General features: G+C 36.6%; 3 protein-coding genes across 6 annotated transcripts; 2 read left to right on the top strand and 1 right to left on the bottom strand.

The window, feature by feature from the left end:
* Nucleotides 1-1548: 1548 nt before the first annotated feature.
* LOC113697181 (target of rapamycin complex subunit LST8) lies at nucleotides 1549-7080 on the bottom strand. 4 transcript variants are annotated; one of them, XR_011816976.1, is made up of 11 exons: nucleotides 6749-7080; nucleotides 6448-6560; nucleotides 4940-5041; nucleotides 4706-4818; nucleotides 4535-4604; nucleotides 3570-3647; nucleotides 3163-3279; nucleotides 2928-3022; nucleotides 2563-2655; nucleotides 2400-2459; nucleotides 1549-1896 (listed from the first exon to the last, which is right to left on the bottom strand). XR_011816976.1 is itself a non-coding variant. In XM_072055419.1 (11 exons), exons 2-11 carry the CDS (start codon nucleotides 6553-6555, stop codon nucleotides 1772-1774), a joined length of 948 nt encoding a protein of 315 aa, XP_071911520.1. In that variant the 5' UTR covers nucleotides 6556-6560; nucleotides 6749-7080; the 3' UTR covers nucleotides 1549-1771. The 4 variants fall into 4 exon arrangements, 2 of the variants coding, with proteins under 2 accessions (XP_071911520.1, XP_071911521.1); XR_011816974.1 differs by having other exon boundaries at nucleotides 2563-2642; nucleotides 2941-3022; XM_072055419.1 differs by having other exon boundaries at nucleotides 2563-2642.
* Nucleotides 7081-10270: 3190 nt separating this feature from the next.
* On the top strand, nucleotides 10271-12293 carry LOC113694618 (NADPH-dependent aldehyde reductase-like protein, chloroplastic). Its single transcript, XM_027213459.2, has 2 exons — nucleotides 10271-10696; nucleotides 11619-12293. The coding sequence occupies exons 1-2, from the start codon at nucleotides 10397-10399 to the stop codon at nucleotides 12120-12122; spliced, it is 804 nt and encodes a 267-aa protein (XP_027069260.1). The 5' UTR covers nucleotides 10271-10396; the 3' UTR covers nucleotides 12123-12293.
* A 2463-nt stretch (nucleotides 12294-14756) lies between these two features.
* LOC113695484 (potassium transporter 5) lies at nucleotides 14757-19950 on the top strand. Its single transcript, XM_027214601.2, has 8 exons — nucleotides 14757-15103; nucleotides 15479-15704; nucleotides 16297-16539; nucleotides 17413-17463; nucleotides 17743-18003; nucleotides 18103-18270; nucleotides 18544-18798; nucleotides 18896-19950. The coding sequence occupies exons 1-8, from the start codon at nucleotides 14894-14896 to the stop codon at nucleotides 19822-19824; spliced, it is 2343 nt and encodes a 780-aa protein (XP_027070402.1). The 5' UTR covers nucleotides 14757-14893; the 3' UTR covers nucleotides 19825-19950.
* The last annotated feature ends 610 nt before the right edge of the window (nucleotides 19951-20560 follow it).

Genomic DNA, 20560 nt, shown 5'->3' with positions numbered 1-20560 from the left:
CACTGGATTCCCACGAAAAGTAACCTTCTGAGCATAAACATTGTTCAATAGGAGTCTTGGCCCTTCTGTGACAGCCAACATTGTTCATGTCCTTTCTGGTTGTCCGAATGCAAAATATGTGTAGGAAAAGCTGGGAGTTCCTAACCACGGTCTTTCCTTGAATGATCAGAACTTCCCTACCAAACTGAAGGAGGCCTGCTTGAATTCATCAGCTTCCCCTTCTTTCAGTGTCAATGGGGCACAATTATTGCCTTTGGATGCTGGATCCTTTGGAAACAAAGGAATAAACTTTTTTTCAAACCTCAATCTATGATGAAAGATTCCTTCTAGATCAACCTTGCTTTGGCATCAAGAGTAACTTTTTTTGGGGCCAATAAATTCGGGTGTTGTAAAGAAGCAGCAGCAAATCATCATTAAATGGGGACCTTTAGAACCTCTTCTTTTATAAATTTAACACTGACGGAAGATCATCCTTGGAAAATCCAGGTAAAGCTAGTGCAAGTGGACTAATTCGCAATTACATTGGTGAATGAGTGGAAGGATTCTGCAGAAACATGGGAATTGCCTCAAAGATTGCTGCTGAACTCTGCACTAAAAGACGGACTCATTTTAGCTCAATCCTTAGATATCTCCAATTTACAGATTGTCGAGCTTAGCAAGGATTCACATGCTAACAATCATGAACTCTTCTCTATTATCTCTGATTGCAGGACGATTATGCAGAACTTCCGGACTGCCTCTATTAAACATCTGCAGAGAAGCAAATAAATGTGCAGACTTTTTGGCAAGAATGGGTGCAAAGGATGAGCTAGTTTTCATTAATTTCCCTTGTAAACCTTCTTGTATTTCTAAGTTATTAGAAGATGACCGTAGAGGTTTCTGTCTGCCTCGTTTTGCAAACTCCTCTTAGACTATCAAGTACTGGTCTTTCGTACTACTCTAAAAAAAAAAAAGAACAAACAAGAAGAGTGCAAGTTGCTGATTACTCGATTCTAGCCCATTGGCTGTGACTAAAATGGAAAATGGGTTCAGTGATGCTAGGAATGAAATACTGATATGCTGAATGGAGAATTATGGGAATGCATTTTTCTTTAAAGCCATTCGGTCAGCCGTCAGCCTATGCTAGTGAGCTAGATCCTCTACCTAAATGTGCCTCCGCCGCTAAGTGAGCAAGGGTAGAAGCATAGAAGATTGCTGTGATCCTCTACTGCATTGGTTCTATGAATTCCAAAGACAATGCAGCTAATACTTAACATCGTCGTATTGGCTAGTTAGTTTAGGCACCGTAACAGTTGTGCACGGTTACAGCTTCTCTAGTGTTTTATGCCGAATGTTGATCTAATTCTATCGTTGACCTAAAAATTAAATGGAAGCACTTAGCCTTATAAACCATTTTGAACCCAACAGTGTAGAAAATTCGCCCTTAAGCATGCATCTGGTGGCAAGGTTTAAACTGCCACTCAATACCTGTCTGCCCGGATGCATAGCTTAAAGGTTACAAGAAATGACTAATAGCAATTTTCCAATGAGCAAAGCCTATAAATCAAATGCATAAAAGCATGGCACGCACATGAATATATTAGGTGAGCTTTAAATGGATAATATTTACACAGCAGCCAAGGTAAATGTGTAATTATGACTGTGAAAACATGTTCAATTAAAAAATGGAAATTACAGAACAAGAAAAGGGAAAAGAAAAAAAGATTAAAAGAATCCCCATGGCATGCATGGACAAGTCTCGCTGCAAATAGGAGATCTAAGAAGGAAGACACTAAGAAGAAGGTTCTGCACCATCATGGAGAGCACAACATACTGTTGCTTTGTGATGCCCTTGGTATACTCTGATATCTTCACCAGAAGCCATTGACCATAATCTAGCTGTAGTATCAGAGGAAGCTGCATTTTTTGAAGATTATATAAAGTCATTAACACGATAAGGCAGATAAATAAGGCAAGAAGCTCCTTCAACCCCAAGTCTCAACCAAAAACTTGCAATTCCCAATATCCAAAAACTAAATAAGCCTTTCTTTTAATATTTTCATAAAAGGGGAAAAAGTAAACTCATACATGTTCAAGCCATCAGAAGATTATATCACATGGAGGAGTTAAGAAACTTCAAGAGCACAAAGCATTTTTAGTAGGAATCAGATAATGCTGGTAGTTTTAGAAATGGCATGGTATAAGGATTAGTGGCTGAAGACTTTTTCCCACAATATAAGTATACAAGCCCTTGTGGCACCATACTGTCAAACAGAGTTAGGATAAGGTCAGGTCATTCATGGAGACCTAAAAAGTAAAAAAGTTTGTGGTTATATCCTTCTTGGCTGCTAATGATCAAGAATGTTGTCATTCAGGTAACTAAACATACGCCAGTATCCGCTCACTTCTGATGTGATTACCTGTGATGAGATAAGCACCATCAACAGAGAAAACACAGTCCCAAACCCAGCGCTGATGCCCTAACAACCAGAAGAGCAAGAAAAATATTGTAACAGCTAGATTGAAAGGTCCATATGACTGCAAAAAATGAAAAAGACGTTTCAATCAGTTGTTGATCCAGACCTCTTAATGTTTTCTCCAAAGTAAAGCCATCAACATTCCATATCTTGACAGTGTGATCAGATGATGCAGTGGCCAAATACCTGAAAGCGTAGCCTGTCAAAAGAAGAGTACAAAATAAACTAGAAGAGACACGAACGTACATTGCCCTTTCTATGTAAAGAGAATATTAAACTGAAAACTAAAGTTGCCCTTTCTATGTAAAGAGAATATTAAACTGAAAACTAAAGTATCATGAGAAAACCCTTTCTATGTATATGTATACATGTGTTTTTTGTATGTGTGTTTGTGCGTGTCCATGTATATCTATATATAAACATAATGGGGTGTGTGTGTGTGTGACAGGAAATGTAATTTAAAATTGATACCGGTGAGGCTCACAAAACTCAGGGGAAAGAAGGCATTTAAGGATGTAGCCATCATGAGCCTGTAACTTATGTAGTGGCTCAAAGTTGGTCATAGTCTGCAACAAAAAGTCCACATGAGTCACTAACGGTAGGCTGCATAGTGCTTCTTATGGAAGAACAAGGTAATAATCTAATGGTTGTGAACCAAAAGAAAGGGGGGAAAAAACTAACAACAGTAAAAATCTGATGAAGATACCTGGGTGCCTCGCAACAAGCGCCACACATAACAAGTTCCACGATTGTTTGCAGCGACCACCAGACTTCCATCCCACATTACCGTCAACGATCGCACAGCGGTATCCACCTCAGGAACCTGAGATCAGAAAAGTCGTATGGAAATCAACTAAAGAAACATAATACGCATGTATGAGAGAGAGAGAGAGCTTAAATTGCAAAAGGAATGGCTTTAAACTCCCTGAATCAGTTTAGCCAGTTGGCCACAAGTTTAGGAAATTTTATCTACACACCTTTTTTTCGATGGAACCATATATAAAAACTAAGCCAGAAAGCAAAAATTGATTCTCAAATTCTGACACGCTCATGGCAAGCATAACAGGTGACTGTTATCCAAATAATTACTAAGAAGCAGAACAGCCAACATACCAACTCACAGCTGCATGAATTTGCAGTCAAGTCCCAGACACGTATATTGCCATTTTGGTCCCCTGATATCAGCTCAGTCTACAATTTCAAATCATCAGAGTCAGCTAAAGGAGTAGCAAGCCAAAGCAGCACCTTGCATGCACAGGAAAAGTTGACCTTATAGCGATGGAACATTGAGTACAGTATTCAAGGACTTCATCCTAGTGCAAACCATCAGTCGTGCAGTACACCAGATCGAAGAGTTACAAGTGAAATTCAATATCCAACACTAGGATGCACCACAAATAACTACCTTCTTGGTTCAAAGATGCAACAGCATTCTACCGACCAGCCACAGATCAAATCAGATATCAGCGATCACTGTGAAGCTCTAATGTTTCCATACTTATGCCATTGGTCCTTTTTCTATGTGCGTGCGTGTTTTTTTTTTTTTTTGGGTTGGTGTGCGAGGAACCAGGGAGAGGGTATTGATAGAATATGCAAATCATTCCTGTAGAGGTCAAAACTATTGATAGCCAAAGCTATATTCCACATAGAATACCTCCACATCAAATTTTCAATTTCTAAGGGCAAAACGAAAGTCCAAATGATTCCCTAACCTCCTAAACTGTAAGTTGGGGGTTAATAAAAGTCACATAAAAGTTGGATATCATGCCCATCACATGTTGAACAAGTTTATCAAGTAAAATATCTGTCTATCCATTACGACCCTAAAAGTGCCAACAAAGCCTTTGCCAGTCCAAACTTAACACTGACTTCAAGAACAGATGAAAGAAAAAGGAAAACTTTGCCAACAATGCTGAACTCCTGATTAACAATATTTAGACAAGCAATTAAATCATAAACTATCACAAAGATAAGAAAAATCAGTAATTTGCCACCACCAACATTAGGGAACAAATGTGAGTATGAGAAATTCAGACAATATCTGCAACTTTTTACCATAAAAAATTCTCATACATCACCTGATTCGGGTGCAAAACAACTGTATTCACAGCTGCACGACTTTCATATTCTCTTTGACAGCCTGGTGCCCTATAATAACAATCAGAGTGATCACTGGTCTAATTTCCATATAAGAGGAAAGGACATCAAAATAAACAATTCAAGAAGTTATTTTTGCATATTAAATGTACCTCAAGTCCCATATCTTTACTGTCCCATCTTCAGATCCAGAATACATCCAATTCCCATCACATTGAAATCCCACTGCCATAACATTATTTGTGTGTGAATCATAGCTCATTACCTGCCATAGACCAGAATAGAATTTCAAATACACCTATAAATACAGAATACCCCTGAACGGATTCATAAAAGAGAGAGATAGAATGATGAAGCCAAATAAGAAAAGGTCATTAGAAACATACAGGCTGCGGGCTATTGGAGTTAACATCAAACAGTCGAATATGTGGATTTCCTGCAGCAGCCAGAAACCGTTTATCTGGAGTAATCTCAAGCCGATTCACTTGCTGAAGAAATAAAACTGATTCATTAGATTCCACAACACCATTATAAGTTCATAATTGGAAGTCCAGTATCTACGGTACTCTTTAGGCAACAAAAGGATTTATACAATTATTTCCAGTTCTTAGCCTGTCATTTTGAAGATTAGCTATGAATAAAACATGCGTCCACAAAGCAGTAAATAAACAACAGGCTTCAGCAAATATCTTATGCTTTCAGAATATAAACCTCTAAATTTTTTCTAGACCAGAAGTTATATCTCAAAACAAAAAGGGTACAGCAATAAGCCAAAAAGTCTGGGAAAAAGATTTCAGGAAGTAATCTAAAGGTTCCCTACTTAAACATTTGCTACTGCAACTCTTCAAAGTATAGCAACCAACCTACCAAAATTTGGTATCTCAGGAAACTATAATTCAGTGAGAGAGAGAGAGAGAGAGAGAGGCCCCACAGGTGTTGCACACGTAAAAGTGAATAATGTGTGTCTCCAATTGATATTTAATTTTCCTGTAGCTCAAAAAAAAGAGTAGAATCTTGGTTGATGTAATGTCTTCATCAACATTCAAGAAGTAAAGGCATGTTACCCAATAATTAATTTGGCACAGAAGCTTGCAGAAGAAGCATTTAGAGGATCAAAAGTCTCAATACGGTGTCCTGTTTTGTTTATGGTGTTTGCAACAGTTAGAATATAGACCAGCCATTTTTAGGCAAATATTTCCCTGCCACTGATATGCTCTTATACCTGACTTTCCATTAATGCTTCATTAACCAGTTTTGGAATCAAAGGATGAAACGAAATTCATTGGGATTATGGGTAGGCTCACTTCATTATTTGATTTGGTTGCTTATCCACATCTGATTGGTGCTTTGGGTTGCCAATATGCACCTTAACTTTGCAAACATCTTGTCTATGTTACGCAGTTATTGACTGATCTAGTATTTGATTTAGTAAAAGACAAATAATTATGGAAAGTATAAAAATATAACCAATAACAGGAATACCAAACAAGAGATGAGGAATACCAAAAACAACAAATAGACGAGTTATCAACCAATTTCAAATATCAAAATAAAATAAGCTCAAAGATTATTCAATCAGTAATGCCATCCCATATAGCACATGGAAACCATAACAAGAGATACTGCTCAGGCTTTTCTTCTTTTTCTCGATACTAAAGCATTCTTGCTCAAGAAGATGCATACAAGAAATATACACAGCTGTCCAAGAAGTACATTCAAGCTTATTAACTCTTGTAATATTAGGTAATTAGTCACCTAAATTTCACAACTTTCATACACATAAATGTACGAAACATACATTCTAAAAGATATAAAACATAGAGACATTGTTTGCGAATAACGAAAAAAAAATGATCAACTTTAAAATGAAAGGCAAGAACTTTGTAATGCTTACAGATTCCGGGTACTGGATAGTCCGATAGCAACGCCCACTTTTTGCCTCCCAGAATCTAATTGTATGATCATAGCTTGAAGTTGCCAAGATCACTGATGGCTGAGTCATCCTATCTATCTTTCCATCGAAGTTCAAATTTTGCAAAGAAAAATATCAACAAGAAAAAAATAATTATCTCTTTATATCTGCATAAAATAGGCATAATTGAAAAGAGAAACGAACTTTGAAGGAACTAACGAAAAACATTAAAAAGGGTTGGACGGGAACGAAATTTGGATTAGTGGGTTGTCAAGGAATTCACCTGAGAAAGCTGTAGAAAATCCTTAGATCATTGGTTGACTCAACGCAGTTGCTCTACATTAGGGTTTTAATGGGGTTTTGTCAGAGGATATGGTAAACTAATGATAGAGAGATTGGCTTTATTTTGGGTCTCTGGGTCTCCGGCGGACAGGGTGAGCTCGGGGGAAGAGGTAACATCTCATGGCAGTGGCTGGGAACGAGAAACATTTGGGACTTCCATTTGTTGGGGATTTGATTTTGAGTTACACTTTGCTATTTACAAAAGAGAAACCGTCATTTCTTTTTCTTCTATTTATTGACTTTTTTTTTTTCGGTTCTTGGCTTAACTGCGTTTCGACCCTTAGAGTTGGACCAAATTTTATGAAAACCTCGTAAGGTTTAGAAAACTGCCAAAAGCCCCTATGAGCGAGTTATTGTTACGAAGATTATTGTGCCAAAGCTACGTATAATCTAAATCCACACTCTGTCATTCTTGATAGGGCCTAATTGATTTTGTTGTAGTCTCCTTACTCAATCTTTTTGTGCCTAATTTATTTTATTTTGCCTCTTTAGCCTTGTCTTGTTACTTTTTAACTCGAAAAGGAAGAATGCGAACTCTAACTAAATAAACAAAATGTGAAAGTTTATTTTAGGAAAGCAATTGTGCATCCCATATAACCTAAATCCTACACATAAGTTAATATAAAGAAAAAGAAAATATCACTCTTGTCCTATTTTTGTAGTGAGAAACTACGATACGGTGGTTTTCCGTAATGAAATCACTTAGAATAAACTTGCTCATTAGCTCTCCAAATATACTTCCTTTTTGAAATAGTCAAGGTTAACTATATCTACCTCGTTTCGTGTGTTTGGAAGAACCGCTAACATATCTTTTAAGTTTTAAATAAGCAGTGAAACCATTTTGATTTCAACAAATTTAGAGTACATGATAGTAAAATGTCACTATTGAAAGTATAGGAGGCACATGCAATCAGGTCATAGTTTTAGAAGATAATGTTCAATTAGTACTCATATAACATGAGTTCTTTTCTTCTATACCCTTAGGTGGGATGAATATATTGTTGTTTGGAAAAATTTATGTGAAGTTGAACACAATTAAAGGGTAGAAATGAGATAAAAAAATTGGTGGTAGGTCTCAGAATCGAACGCTCAACCATGTCTATCTTAGATTTGGTCATCAACTAGATGGAGAAAGGAAAAGATGAAGGAGGAGAAGGGAACGGAAAAGAGAGAGGAGAGGTTGGTGGTAGGGGAAGGAGAGGACGAGAAGAGAGGAAAGGGAGAAGGGGTGAGAGAAAAGGAGGAGGGGGGCTAGGGAGGAAGATGGGAAGGGGAAGAAAGAGAGAGGGGTTGGTGGGTAGTGATGGAGAAGAGGTTTGTTTGGAAAGGAGAAGGAAGGAGAGAAAGGAAAAGCTGGCAATAATAGAGGTGGTGGCAAGCAACGAAAGTGGTGAAATAAGGTGGGGTGGAAGAAATGGTTATGGAGGGTGGTGGTAGAAAAGAAAAATAAATGTGTGTTTTTAAGTACTTTAGAACATGTCTTTTCTAGAAATTGGGGTGTTTCAACAAGTTTCTATAGCTAAATTGAAATCTAAAATAAATATGTAAAAAACAAAAAGGTGCCAAACGGCCCATGTTAGCATTGCTCCCATGTAGAAAAATGATGTAGAATTTTCTCAATTAAACTCATCTATGTCCCTTTCTCAATCAATATTTGCCTTTCGTCCTTCAACCTTGATATAGACCAGCAGCCACCCTCCACCTCCCATAACTTTCTTTCCCGAAAAATTCATCTCCTTCTGCTCTCCCTTCCCCTGGCTATTCCTATGCCCTCATCCCACTCCTTTCTTTTATTCTTCAAGACAGAGATACAACTCAAGACCAGAAACACATGTATACTTGTGGAACAAAGAGGCCATCCTAACAACAAAGAGATATATCTACTAATGGTATATTATTTAGGTGGACAAAATAATAGAATAAATCTTTTATGCACTGATGGTTTATACATTTTCACTATTTTATATATGATAATTAACTCAAATTTAAATTCAATTTTAAAATTTATATGTGTCATGTATTCAACCGTAATAATGTAGACACTGTACGTGTATATAAAATTAGCTCAAAGCAATATGTAACTTTTTATTTGGATTTGATTTCTAAGTATTTTGTCAAATTTATTTGTGGTTCAAGGATAATCCAAATGTCCTGTAATACAGATGGGTTCATTGGAAAGAAACTGCTAATAGTTGTGGTGGCCCGGGTAAGGAAGGAGAGGGTATGGTTGTAAGACGAAAGGACGGGGAAAGAAGAATAAAACAAAACATATGACATTCCAAAAAAAAAAAAAAAAACTAGATGAAGAAAAAGTATCAGAAATTACTCAACAGGGAGTTAAAAAAAAAAAAAAGACTAGAGCTTGACATGGCATTGGTGATACAACTAGTTATGATACTTATCTTTTTTCTCTAATTTCAAGGCCCTTAAGTTCATGCATACCTACCAAATTAAATGCACATTAGTACAGTAGTAGCAAAGTTAAGTTGTTTTGAAACTAGCGTCCAAATACATAAGATACTCCCTCCGTCCCACTTTAATAGTTCTAGTTCTTTTTTCACATAGTTTAAGAAAGAGTAGTTAACTTTGTTGGAACAATCAATTTAGGTAGCTATTTTTCTAAAATGCCCTCACATTAATTAGAGTACAACTTTATGGGAACTTGAATTGATGGTAAAAAAAGAATCAACTCTCATTAAATGGGATAAGTTTATAGTAACAACAACTTACATTGAATAAGGGTATTTGAGGAAAATTAAAATACAATTACATTTTTCAATTGGAAAGTGGACTACAATTTGGAACAGACGAAAAAGAAAAACAGGACTATCAAAGTGGAACGGAGGGAGTATAATTTAGAAACTCTATATTCGAATGCAAGTTCTCAAGACTGGGTTCAAAATTGTCTAAGACCAGAATTTGTTTGTCCCAGAACATTTAGTCTAAGCTTCAACAAAAAACTGCTATAACCTTTTCATAATTGGTTCTTTTTCATGAGCCTTTATATAATAAGTCCTGTCAAGTAGGGAGTCATTGGATTGCAAGAGTTTCAAATAAAAATCTCAAATTTTGTTTTACTTGCATCATACACACAATTTTCAACCATCTTTTTTATCTTATATACATCACATCAGAAAAAATGCTACAATAATTATTTCAAATAAATATTCCGAACAACCTCTCATCCAAACAATCTATTTGACTATCTGTCCAGATTGGACTTTTTTCAGTCCTTGTTTTCTGTTTCTCCCAGTTTCAATAATTTGCACTGTTATATAATACTGAAGGGCAGAATGGTCCAACTCTTTGCATTTGGTGACCTTAGCAGTGACGACTGAAGCTAACAGATCATCGTTCAATTATCAAAAGTCAAGACAAGTCCGATTCAATTTGCTACGAATAATAATAACCGAATACAAATTCGGAAACATCCAGCTCCCTGCATGGCTCCCTCCTACTGCCTCAACCTCTAACTCTATATATGTAGCTGCTTGGGATCTTCTTTCTTTCCAATCACTTCCAGCTGTAGCAGTTGTAACTCACTAGGTAGCTATTAGCTATAGGCAGCCTCCAATTAAAATCCAATTCCATGGCTGAAGGAACTGCTCATTCTACACAATCCCTCCCTCTCCAAGACCGAGTAGCCATTGTCACTGGCAGCTCCCGAGGAATCGGGAAGGCCATAGCCCTCCATTTAGCCTCACTCGGAGCCAGACTCGTAATCAACTACTCCTCCAATCCTACTCAAGCCAATATCGTCGCTTCCCAAATCAATGGTAACTCCACCAACCGTGCCATCACCGTCAAAGCCGACATTTCAGACCCTACTCAGGTCAAGACCCTCTTCGACTCTGCGGAGTCAGCCTTCAACTCCCCTGTCCACATCCTCGTAAACCTATGTTTTCAAAACCGGACCGGGTATCGACTCGATCGAGGTCAAGGGTCAGGGGTCAATGGGTTCAACCGGGTTCGATCGGGGTTGAACCGGATGACGTCATAAATAAAAATTATTTACAAATTAAAATATTATATGTAAAATACCTAATAACATGTTAATATTAATAAAAGTATATTCATTTATATTTGATATTTCAAATATATTTAACAAAAAAATACAAAGAAATTAGAACAATCAAGTAGCAATTTATATTTTTTAATGAGCATTAACAAGTTTAGAATTAAAATTATGGATTTAATTGAAAAATAATACCAAACTTTAAGACAACATTTATAAAGTATGAAATATTTGAGATATATTAATAATTTTTAATAACCTAAGGATCAAAACATAATATTAAAAATATTTTGACCTTTCAAAAAAAAATAAAAAAAAAAGGAGAGTGAATTGGTTAAACCTGAAATTGGTGCCAACCTCGGCGGATAAAAAGAGAGTCTGTGAGTTAAATGAAGTAGTCGTGGTTGATATAATATGTGTCTGTGTGTTTTCTTCCATCATTAAGTGAAAGAGATCATGGACCACCGACCTTGGGGCCCATCTTGGTATCCAACACAAGGAGTGTCTTAATAGTCTATGGCTTCTGAGTTCTGACACGATGATTCTGCAAGCTTGTCCTTTACGGACTTCCACTTTTATTCTCTGCTGTGTACCTGGCCCGAAGCTCCCCAACCAAACCAAGCGAAGGGGCTTGCAACTGACCCGGTTCTTTATTTTTCCGGTCAAACCGGGTCAAAATCCGGTCAAACCGGGGTTTTGACATGATTTGACCGATTTTTTTACATTTCGATTTTTGAGGTCAACTCGGACCGGACATTTGGCCAGTTCCCGGTCGGACCGGCCGGTCCGGTCCGAGTTTAAAAACAGAGTCGTAAACTCGGCAGGCATCATGGACCCCAAGTATCCCACTGTTGCGAACACAACTATTGAAGATTTCGACAACATCTTCAACGTCAATGCTCGGGGGGCTTTCTTGTGCTGCAAGGAATCCGCCAACAGGATCAAGCGCGGTGGAGGGGGGAGGATCATTTGCTTGACGACGACCTTGGTGGCAGCGTTATACCCCGGGTACGCGGCATACGTGGGGTCCAAGGTGGCCGTGGAGTCGATGGTGAAGATACTGGCCAAGGAACTGAAAGGGACGGGGATTACGGCCAACTGCGTCGCCCCGGGGCCTATTGCAACTGAGCTGTTCTTTGAGGGGAAGACGGAGGAGATGGTGAAGAGGGTGGTGGATATGAATCCCTTTGGAAGATTGGGGCAGACGGAGGACGTGGCTCCCTTGGTTGGTTTCCTGGCAAGTGACGCAGGGGAGTGGGTTAATGGACAGATTATTCGAGTCAATGGCGGCTTTGTTTAATTAAACTTAATCCACTAGCCAGTCACTATTTTCATAGTCAATGTACCTTTTTCACTTTGACAAATTCTGGTAAAACCTTTTCTTGTCTTTTTTTTTTTTTTGCTTCTAAGTTTTTGGCTTATGATCTGTATTTTGAAACACAAATTCAGGGAAGGGTTGTTTTTTGTATCATCCATGGTCAAATGCTTTGAAACAATTTACAAGGTTCTAAGGGACTGGTCAATATAGACCCTTCCCTCGAGGGGCATAGACTCTCATGAGTAAGGATTTGAAGAGTGTAATTTGTAGCGACGATGAATTTTTCCAAAAGAAATAGAGATGTAACCATTTAATTAATTGGACTTTTTATAATTGAATTAAACAACCAATAATATTGTTACAACATATAAAATATATCGATCCTAGGGACACCGAAACTCGCATTTTGTAAAAAAAAAAAGAAGAATAAATAACAATGCTTCCATGAAGTGTGAAAAAAAAAAAAGGAATGTGTCCATTTTATTCTTATCACAAAACAAGCTAGGGTTGGAGCAAAAAAAAAAAAAAAATTGGGGAAAATGGTGAAGAATTGCCTTCAAAGGCCTCAAGAGGCTGTAAAATACATTCATACAAAAGAAAAGTGTGTGTGTGTGTGTGCACCCCCCCCCCCCCTTTTTTTTTTCCTTTTTTGAGTCCAGAATCCATTCTTGATATTGTTGTCTTTTATGGCTAGATAATTCCTAAGCGCTTCAAGGCATGCTATAATCACTCTCTGTGAATCACGATATCTTAAGTCCAAAAGAGTTGGCATCTGAAAATCAAAATCAGAATATTATTAGATGTGTACTTTAGGCAATCATTCTTTCTTGGCAAGGAAAATGTGGGATTTAGGAAGCGGGAAGGGAGTAGGAAGATTTGAATCAAAACCTCTAATTCCTCGAGCATTGTATAATACGTAGTATCTTATGACAAACTTTTTTACTAGTAAGAATTTGAATTATTCAAATACAGCGCATTGAATTATTGTTATTAATTATCTGCTCATCCTAGGAGATGGTCAGAATGCCAATATGGCTAACTATAAGTAGGAGATCTCCATGACATACATCCATAAATTGCTAATATAATAATGTTTTTGTGCTGTTTTTCTCTTAATTCTTTTTTCATCTTTCACTACTTATATATGCATTAGCTTATAAATTACAGAGAAGTTTTAATCTCATTCTTCGAATCTTCACAAGTTAGTCTAAACATTCTTTGTTTCACTTTCAACTTATGTGAAATGAGAAGTTGTCAAGTCAGGTCCAGTGTGCAGTTTCCTCTAGCTGTAGAACAAAAAAGGAAGAAAAGAAAAAAAAATGCTTAATACAACGATGTCTATATATATATAAACATAGAGATTTCGAAAATAATGTAGATTTGCAACCAGGCACCAGCAATTGTTAAATTTGACTACCAATTTATTTTCTTTTATTTTTTCCTTTTTGTACTTTTTTAATGGTACAAATTTATTAGCCAAAAATGACTGGATTCGGAATTGACTGCTCCTAAATCGTACCAATAAGTGTAAATATCTGTCAAGTTCTACCTGCCTATTTTACACATTCACCCTGATAGCAAAGCCCCATAAATAACCAAATCTAATTTAATCCTTTTTTTTTTTAACGCGTCTACAAATAACTATTTCCTTTTCTTTTTCTTTGTACGTGTCTGCAGATAAGTATTAGTACACCTACCATACTAAAAAGTCTGAATTGTCCTCAAAATTGTGCCGGGGCTCCCATAAAAAGAAAGAAAACAAGTAGTATGTTTGGATAGAAGATTATTTGGGATAATTGTTTTTAAAATACTGTAGCACTTCTTTATTGTGATGTATATGAGATTAAAAGAATGATTAAAAAATATATTTATAATGTAAGCAGATAAATTTGCATATGTAATTTACTATCCAGACACACTTTATATAACTTAGCAATAACAAGAAAAGAACAATGACAAAAGACATTTCTAAAATAGATCGAAAATTAGAAACATATGACGTGATAAAATATCTGTATACCTACTCCACAACATGACAAAAAAAAAAAAGAAAAGAAGAAGATTGCATACCAAGCATTAAAACGGCAAGCTTAATTCGCGAAATTGTTGATAAATGATGTTAATTCAATTTTCTTTACGCGACTTGTACGCGTACTAGGTAAAACTAGTCAAACTTTTTTCAGTCAAATCCCAAACCAGCCAACCAACTTCCTCTAGAGGAGTTGGCCACCACCTTAATGTGCCTCAATATGAGATTTGAGCCTCCTCATAAAGTAGATTCCCCCCTTCCTCGCCCTCGTAGGAGTAGGAGTAGGAGTAGGAGTAGGCTAGACATGTGCTGTTACACTTAGTTGAGCCTCCCCATAGAGTAGATTCCCCCGTCCCGTAGGAATAGGAGTAGGCTAGACATGTGCCGTTATACTCAGTTAAGCCTCCCCATAGAGTAGATTCCCCCGCCCCGTAGGAATAGGAGTAGGCTAGACATGTGCCGTTATGACCAAAAAAAAAAAACCCACACTAGCCAAATGAATCCATATAAGGAGAAAACCTTTTTCCCACTCATGAATCCTGCTGATGATATAAATATGGGCAGTTTTGATCCACGGAGGAACCGTGTGGTATCCCAAAAAAGCTCATTCATGCATGGCGACGGCGTGTAAATATAAATCGCTTCTTCTTTCCTTGATACTTCCTCAGCCTGGCTGACTAAATCTCTCAGCCCTTCTCCTCCTAGAATCTGTACGTGGATAAAAATGTCTACTAGTAGTATTGCTGAAGAGGTTGCCACTCAAGAAACCAACACTCATGAGACTAAAATCACCAATGAAATAAGCAGTGGTGAAAGTCCTCCATCCCAAACACAGCTCAAAGAGCAGAAACTTTCTTGCCGGAAATTCTCAAGATATGACTCCTTGGACGTTGAAGCCAACAAGCTTCATCCCATTAATCACCATAGCTCCAAGGTTTGTTGTTCCAAGACAGTAATTTCTTTTTATTTTATTTTAATTTTTCGCTTTTGGGGGCGATATATGTTTGATCTATGATTTAAAGTGATCCACAAAGTTTAGAAACAAGAAATCGATTACCCATTGAAATATATATAAATACATCTATGTTTTATGGAAATACAAATATGCTTGTATTACTCTAACTTAGAGTCAGAGGCGAGTACGAGTGGTAAGCAACTCAACCATTTATTCTTCACGATTAAAAAGTTATTTATACTGCGGTTTAAAGATTTATGAGATTGATATGGTTTGATTTATCTTTGTTCTTTTTGGGAATTGTTTGTCTAATTAAACCCTTTTTCTTCGCTTGCTATTTATTGCAATTTGAAGAATGGAGGATGGTTAGTAACCTTGCATTTGGCTTTCCAAAGCATTGGTGTGGTCTACGGAGACATTGGGACATCGCCTTTATACGTACTTTCCAGCACCTTTCCAGGGGGAATTAACCATAACGATGATATTCTTGCTGTTCTCTCTTTGATTTTGTACACCATCACTTTGATCCCGCTCATCAAGTACGTATTCATTGTGCTACGCGCAACCGACAATGGAGAAGGCAAGACCTAACAGCTATTTCTTTAAATAAGTTTTGAATTTTCTTCACTCGGCTGCTGTTTTTACTTCATCAGAGCAGTTTGAAACGAATTCTTGCAAGTTTCTTTTTCAAGAGAAAATAACAAATGGAAAGGGTTTTCACAAGGAAAATAAAAACTGGTGTTACCAAAAAAAAAAAAGGTATATGATGTACGTTTAGACATTGTACATACTGTCTATAATGTTTTCTATGATGTAGTTTTTCCTATTGTAGGAAAATGAGTGTAGATTTGTGTCACTCATAATTGAGAAGATTTGAAGAGATATCTTGCATACGTGCTTCTGTGACCAAAATATGCATAGTCATAGAAGAAAAGAAACGCCTTTGTTCTGTAGATTTGGGGAATGTTAAACTAAGGACACTTTTAATATCAAAGTTCTGGTGGCTATGGAATTATTATTTCGGTTGGAAACTTTTAATAAAGTTATTGGAAGTTATTGAAAGATAAAATTTATTTTTGTAAATGGAGATAATCATTTTAAATTTTTAACATTTACACCATTTCATCACTTATTTCTATAAAAAAAAAATTTTTTTTGTCTTGTGTATTTAGGTGGAACATTCGCAATGTATTCTTTGATATGTCGTCATGCCAAGATTGGATTGATCCCAAGTCAAGAACCAGCAGATCAAGATGTTTCGACTTTTCAGCTGGCAAATCATCGGTTGCTAAGAGCATCCATATTCAAATCCAAGCTAGAAAAAAGTAAATTTGCCAAATTTTTCCTCCTAATAATCACAATGCTTGGTACATCCATGGTGATTGGGGATGGTATTCTCACTCCTTCAATTTCAGGTACGTTCTTCCTTTACCTCATGCTCGTGTGACTTTAAGCTGTTCTAAAATAATTAGTATTACCTATTTGCAGTTTTACATCTCTTTATGAATAAGTACCATATGCGCTGCAAAAAGGTACATGGTATTATTCCTATTATTCTACCTATGTAATTGGCACGTAATACCATCCCGTCTAGGGGAGGGTCCAACTAGACCAATGAAGGTTAGAGGAAGAGGATTCAACCTCTAGAAGTGCACTACTACATATCTTTTGAATTTTATTGATATTTTGTACTTTATTTGATAGCCAACTCGCCTAAAGAGAGTTGATTGACACATAATATATAAGTACTGTAAATATAATTCTGGTATATTTTGTCTCCAAGATCCACTCAACTGATAGCAACAATAGCGAGTTGATCATGAAATTTTAATCAGATTTCAATTCCCTTCGAGTTTGCTTCCAAGACCCACTCAACTGCCAGCAACATTAGCAAGTTGATCATGAAATTTTGTTCGGTTTTCAATTCCTTCAGAGTCCACCCCAACCAAACAACCCCATCCCCCAAAAATAAACATCCCAAAGAAAAAAAAAAAATCAAATGCGCATGGGTTCTGTGAAAGTTACTATTTACTCGCATGTATAATAGGGTAATGCCATTGATTCAGCTGCAGTAAGTGGGATAGTACAACTGCTGAGGCACTGCAAACCATACGTATGTAGTCCTTATTGGGCTCGAGTATCTCAATAGCTCTAGCCAGCTTGAATTATATTTCCAACTAGGCCTCATAATACTGATTAATTTCCCCTCACTCAACTTTATGAAATTTGAACAATTTGTACTGTCAAAGATTAACATGTTCTCTGACATTCAAATTGTAAAAATGCAGTCTTATCAGCAGTAGGAGGGATCAAAGAAGCTACCTCTGCCATGACAGAAGGTACTATTGAACTCAGAAATTAACTTAAAACTTTTGTGTTGTATCAATAATATCACTATGTGTTTCTTGCTTGCCTTCTTTCTGCAATATCAACAATATTACTATGTGTTGTATGTATACTGCATTTTAAAAAAAATTTACATGTGCAACATGCATTTATCTATGTTGAATCCAATGGTTTGTATTCGTACTTCAGTAACTATATCATTTATTATTTTTGGGTTTGTAAAGCTTGAGGTACTTATTTTGTTCTCAAGAAATTGAGTTTTGTTCTTGTAGAGAGGATTGTATGGATATCAGTTGGAATTTTAGTCTTCCTATTTATGTTTCAAAGAATGGGAACGGACAAAGTTGGCTACGCTTTCGCTCCTATAATCTTTGTTTGGTTCATATTCATTGCTGGCATTGGCATCTACAACTTCATCAAGTATGATCCTCTGGTTATCAAAGCTCTGAACCCAAAATACATCTTAGACTACTTCAGAAGAAATCATAAAAATGCTTGGATTTCCCTTGGGGGAGTGGTTCTTTGTACAACAGGTCAGCTTGTATTTCTCTCCATAGAATTGGATACCTCAAGAGGAAATGTTGCTCTATTCTCTGAACATCTTTTCCTGAATTACCTACCACAAAATGCAGGAACTGAAGCATTATTTGCTGATGTTGGTCACTTCAGTGTTCGATCCATACGAATCAGCACGTGTGCTGTGACTTACCCTGCACTTATATTAGCATACACAGGACAGGCTGCGTATCTTCGCAAGAACAACTCAGATGTTTCCGATACCTTCTTCAAGTCTATTCCAGGTTGATAAATTTGACTATTAGATATCCTTTTTTTTTTGTCTTTTCTTTCTTTCTTTTTCTTTTCCGAATTAGAAATTGCATTACATTTTATTAAGCATGAATAAAAAGCTCCTAATAATATTGGCTCAACGAAGCATGGAAGCCAGTCATGCATGACAATTCATAAATTTGATTGCCATACCTATCCTTAATATAGAATTGGACTTCCAGGGATGGAGGAAAGGGCAACTATATGCTTATAATTGCTAAGTAGGTGCGAAATTTGTAACACAGGTCCCATGTATTGGCCAATGTTTGTGGTGGCTATTTTTGCTGCAATCATAGCAAGTCAAGCGATGATCTCTGGGACTTTTTCGATAATCCAACAATCACTATCACTAGGATGCTTTCCTCGGGTGAAAATTGTTCATACATCAAGCAAGTATGAAGGCCAAGTTTACATACCCGAAATCAATTACCTTTTGATGGTGGCTTGTGTAGCTGTCACTCTTGCATTTAAGAATACAGTCAAAATCGGCAACGCATATGGTAGGTCTTCTTTTTTCTCGTTTCCTTTTTTCCAGGAAAGAAAGTTTTCGAATCTTAGTTCAGCGTCTGATGTTCTAGTACCATTTACTCAATGCAGGGATAGCTGTGGTTTTCGTGATGACCCTCACATCGGCATTTCTAGTGCTCATCATGATTATGATATGGAAAACCAAAATTCTTCTTGTTATTTTGTATGTTCTGGTCATTGCATCAGTGGAGCTTGTCTACCTAAGTTCGGTTCTCTACAAGTTTGATCAGGGCGGCTACTTGCCAGTAGCTTTTGCGATGTTCCTTATGTCCATCATGTTCACTTGGAACTACGTTTATAGGAAGAAGTACTACTTTGAGTTAGATCACAAGGTCTCTCCAGAGAAGCTAAAGGAGGTAATCATCGATACAAACTCTTACCGTCTGCCTGGGCTTGCAATCTTCTATTCAGAACTTGTCCATGGCATCCCACCAATTTTTAAGCATTATGTCGAAAATGTACCAGCACTCCCCTCCGTCCTGGTTTTTGTATCCATCAAATCGTTGCCTATCAGCAAAGTTCCAATGGAAGAGAGGTTCCTTTTTCGTAGAGTAAGGCCTAATGATCTGAATGTGTTCCGCTGTGTGGTGAGATATGGATACACAGATGTGCGTAACGAGCAAGAGCCCTTTGAGAAATTGCTAGTTGAAAGGCTGGGTGAGTTTATAAAGGAAGACTACAAGTTTTCTATTGTTGAAGAATCTCAGGGAAACCATGAAGAAATGGACAGTGATGGATCAGGCAATGGTGAAAATGTTGACCATGATCAGGAGGCAGTGAAAAGAGACATTGAAGTACTGGAAGAGGCATGGCGTGCAGGCATTGTTCATTTTGTAGGGGAACAAGAGGTGGTGGCAGGAAAAGGAGCTAGCTTAGGGAAAAGGATTTTGATAGATTATGCATTTAACTTCTTGAAGAGGAACTTGAGGCAAAGCAATGAGGTGTTTGATATTCCTCAAAAGCGAATGCTCAAAGTTGGGATGACTTACGAGCTGTAGGACATATTCCAAGTTATAACTACTAGTGTAATTTGCCTTCTTTTCACCCTCTAAATTTCTTCCCTTTTACAACTCTCTTTTTCAGATACTATTGAAGCAGTACAATATCTTAAGTTCTTTCTTTCATCGATGGAATATGTGTGTATATATATACATATATATATATACATCGATGGAATGTGTGTGTGTCTATATATATATATATATGTACCCCAAAACGTTAAGTGATTTGTATTGAATATAAGGAACTTTACAGTGGCGAGTAAAGACTCGATCAAAATTATACAAAAGTGTTCAATGATATTGAAGATTAATCACTTCCTCGTCTTGATATATGTCTAAAGCATAATTACTAATTTTATATGTACTAGAAATAGTTCAAGTACTTTGCGTGTAACTCTATTAACTCAAATATAACATCTCTTAGGTATATTTTTTTTTTGTGAAATTTGATTGTTTACTGATTAATAGAATATTTTATATTTTCAATTTCCTTAACCAATTGTTGTTAGAAAGACTATTCAAATACGAACTCTTTGATATATTGATTTTTTAATATATTTGAGCTTTCTTTTTTTTGAATTTATTTTGAGCTTTTTGGTAAATTATGGATTCAATTTTGATAAACAATTCTTAATACCGTTATGTTCCACCAAATTTGCTATATACTCACAATATTTTTACCATTAAATCATAATATTATTTTTTTTTAATATCATACAAATGATATTGTACG

The sequence above is a fragment of the Coffea arabica genome, chromosome 6e, assembly GCF_036785885.1.
Source record: "Coffea arabica cultivar ET-39 chromosome 6e, Coffea Arabica ET-39 HiFi, whole genome shotgun sequence".
Lineage (NCBI taxonomy): Eukaryota > Viridiplantae > Streptophyta > Magnoliopsida > Gentianales > Rubiaceae > Coffea > Coffea arabica.
The sequence above is the reverse complement of the archived record's forward strand: the minus strand, read 5'-3'. Positions and strand labels throughout refer to the sequence as shown.

Excerpts from the sequence above, each read along its gene's own strand:
- LOC113695484 (XM_027214601.2), top strand. The coding sequence starts at position 14,894 with ATGTCTACTAGTAGTATTGCTGAAGAGGTTGCCACTCAAGAAACCAAC. Across the intron at positions 17,464-17,742 it reads TACCTCTGCCATGACAGAAG|AGAGGATTGTATGGATATCA; the intron begins GTACTATTGAAC and ends TTGTTCTTGTAG. Across the intron at positions 18,004-18,102 it reads AGTGGTTCTTTGTACAACAG|GAACTGAAGCATTATTTGCT; the intron begins GTCAGCTTGTAT and ends CACAAAATGCAG.
- LOC113694618 (XM_027213459.2), top strand. The coding sequence starts at position 10,397 with ATGGCTGAAGGAACTGCTCATTCTACACAATCCCTCCCTCTCCAAGAC. Across the intron at positions 10,697-11,618 it reads ACTCCCCTGTCCACATCCTC|TTTAAAAACAGAGTCGTAAA; the intron begins GTAAACCTATGT and ends GTCCGGTCCGAG.
- LOC113697181 (XM_072055419.1), bottom strand. The coding sequence starts at position 6,555 with ATGACTCAGCCATCAGTGATCTTGGCAACTTCAAGCTATGATCATACA. Across the intron at positions 3,280-3,569 it reads ATTCATGCAGCTGTGAGTTG|GTTCCTGAGGTGGATACCGC; the intron begins GTATGTTGGCTG and ends TTCTGATCTCAG. Across the intron at positions 1,897-2,399 it reads TGGTGCTTATCTCATCACAG|CTTCCTCTGATACTACAGCT; the intron begins GTAATCACATCA and ends CAAAAAATGCAG.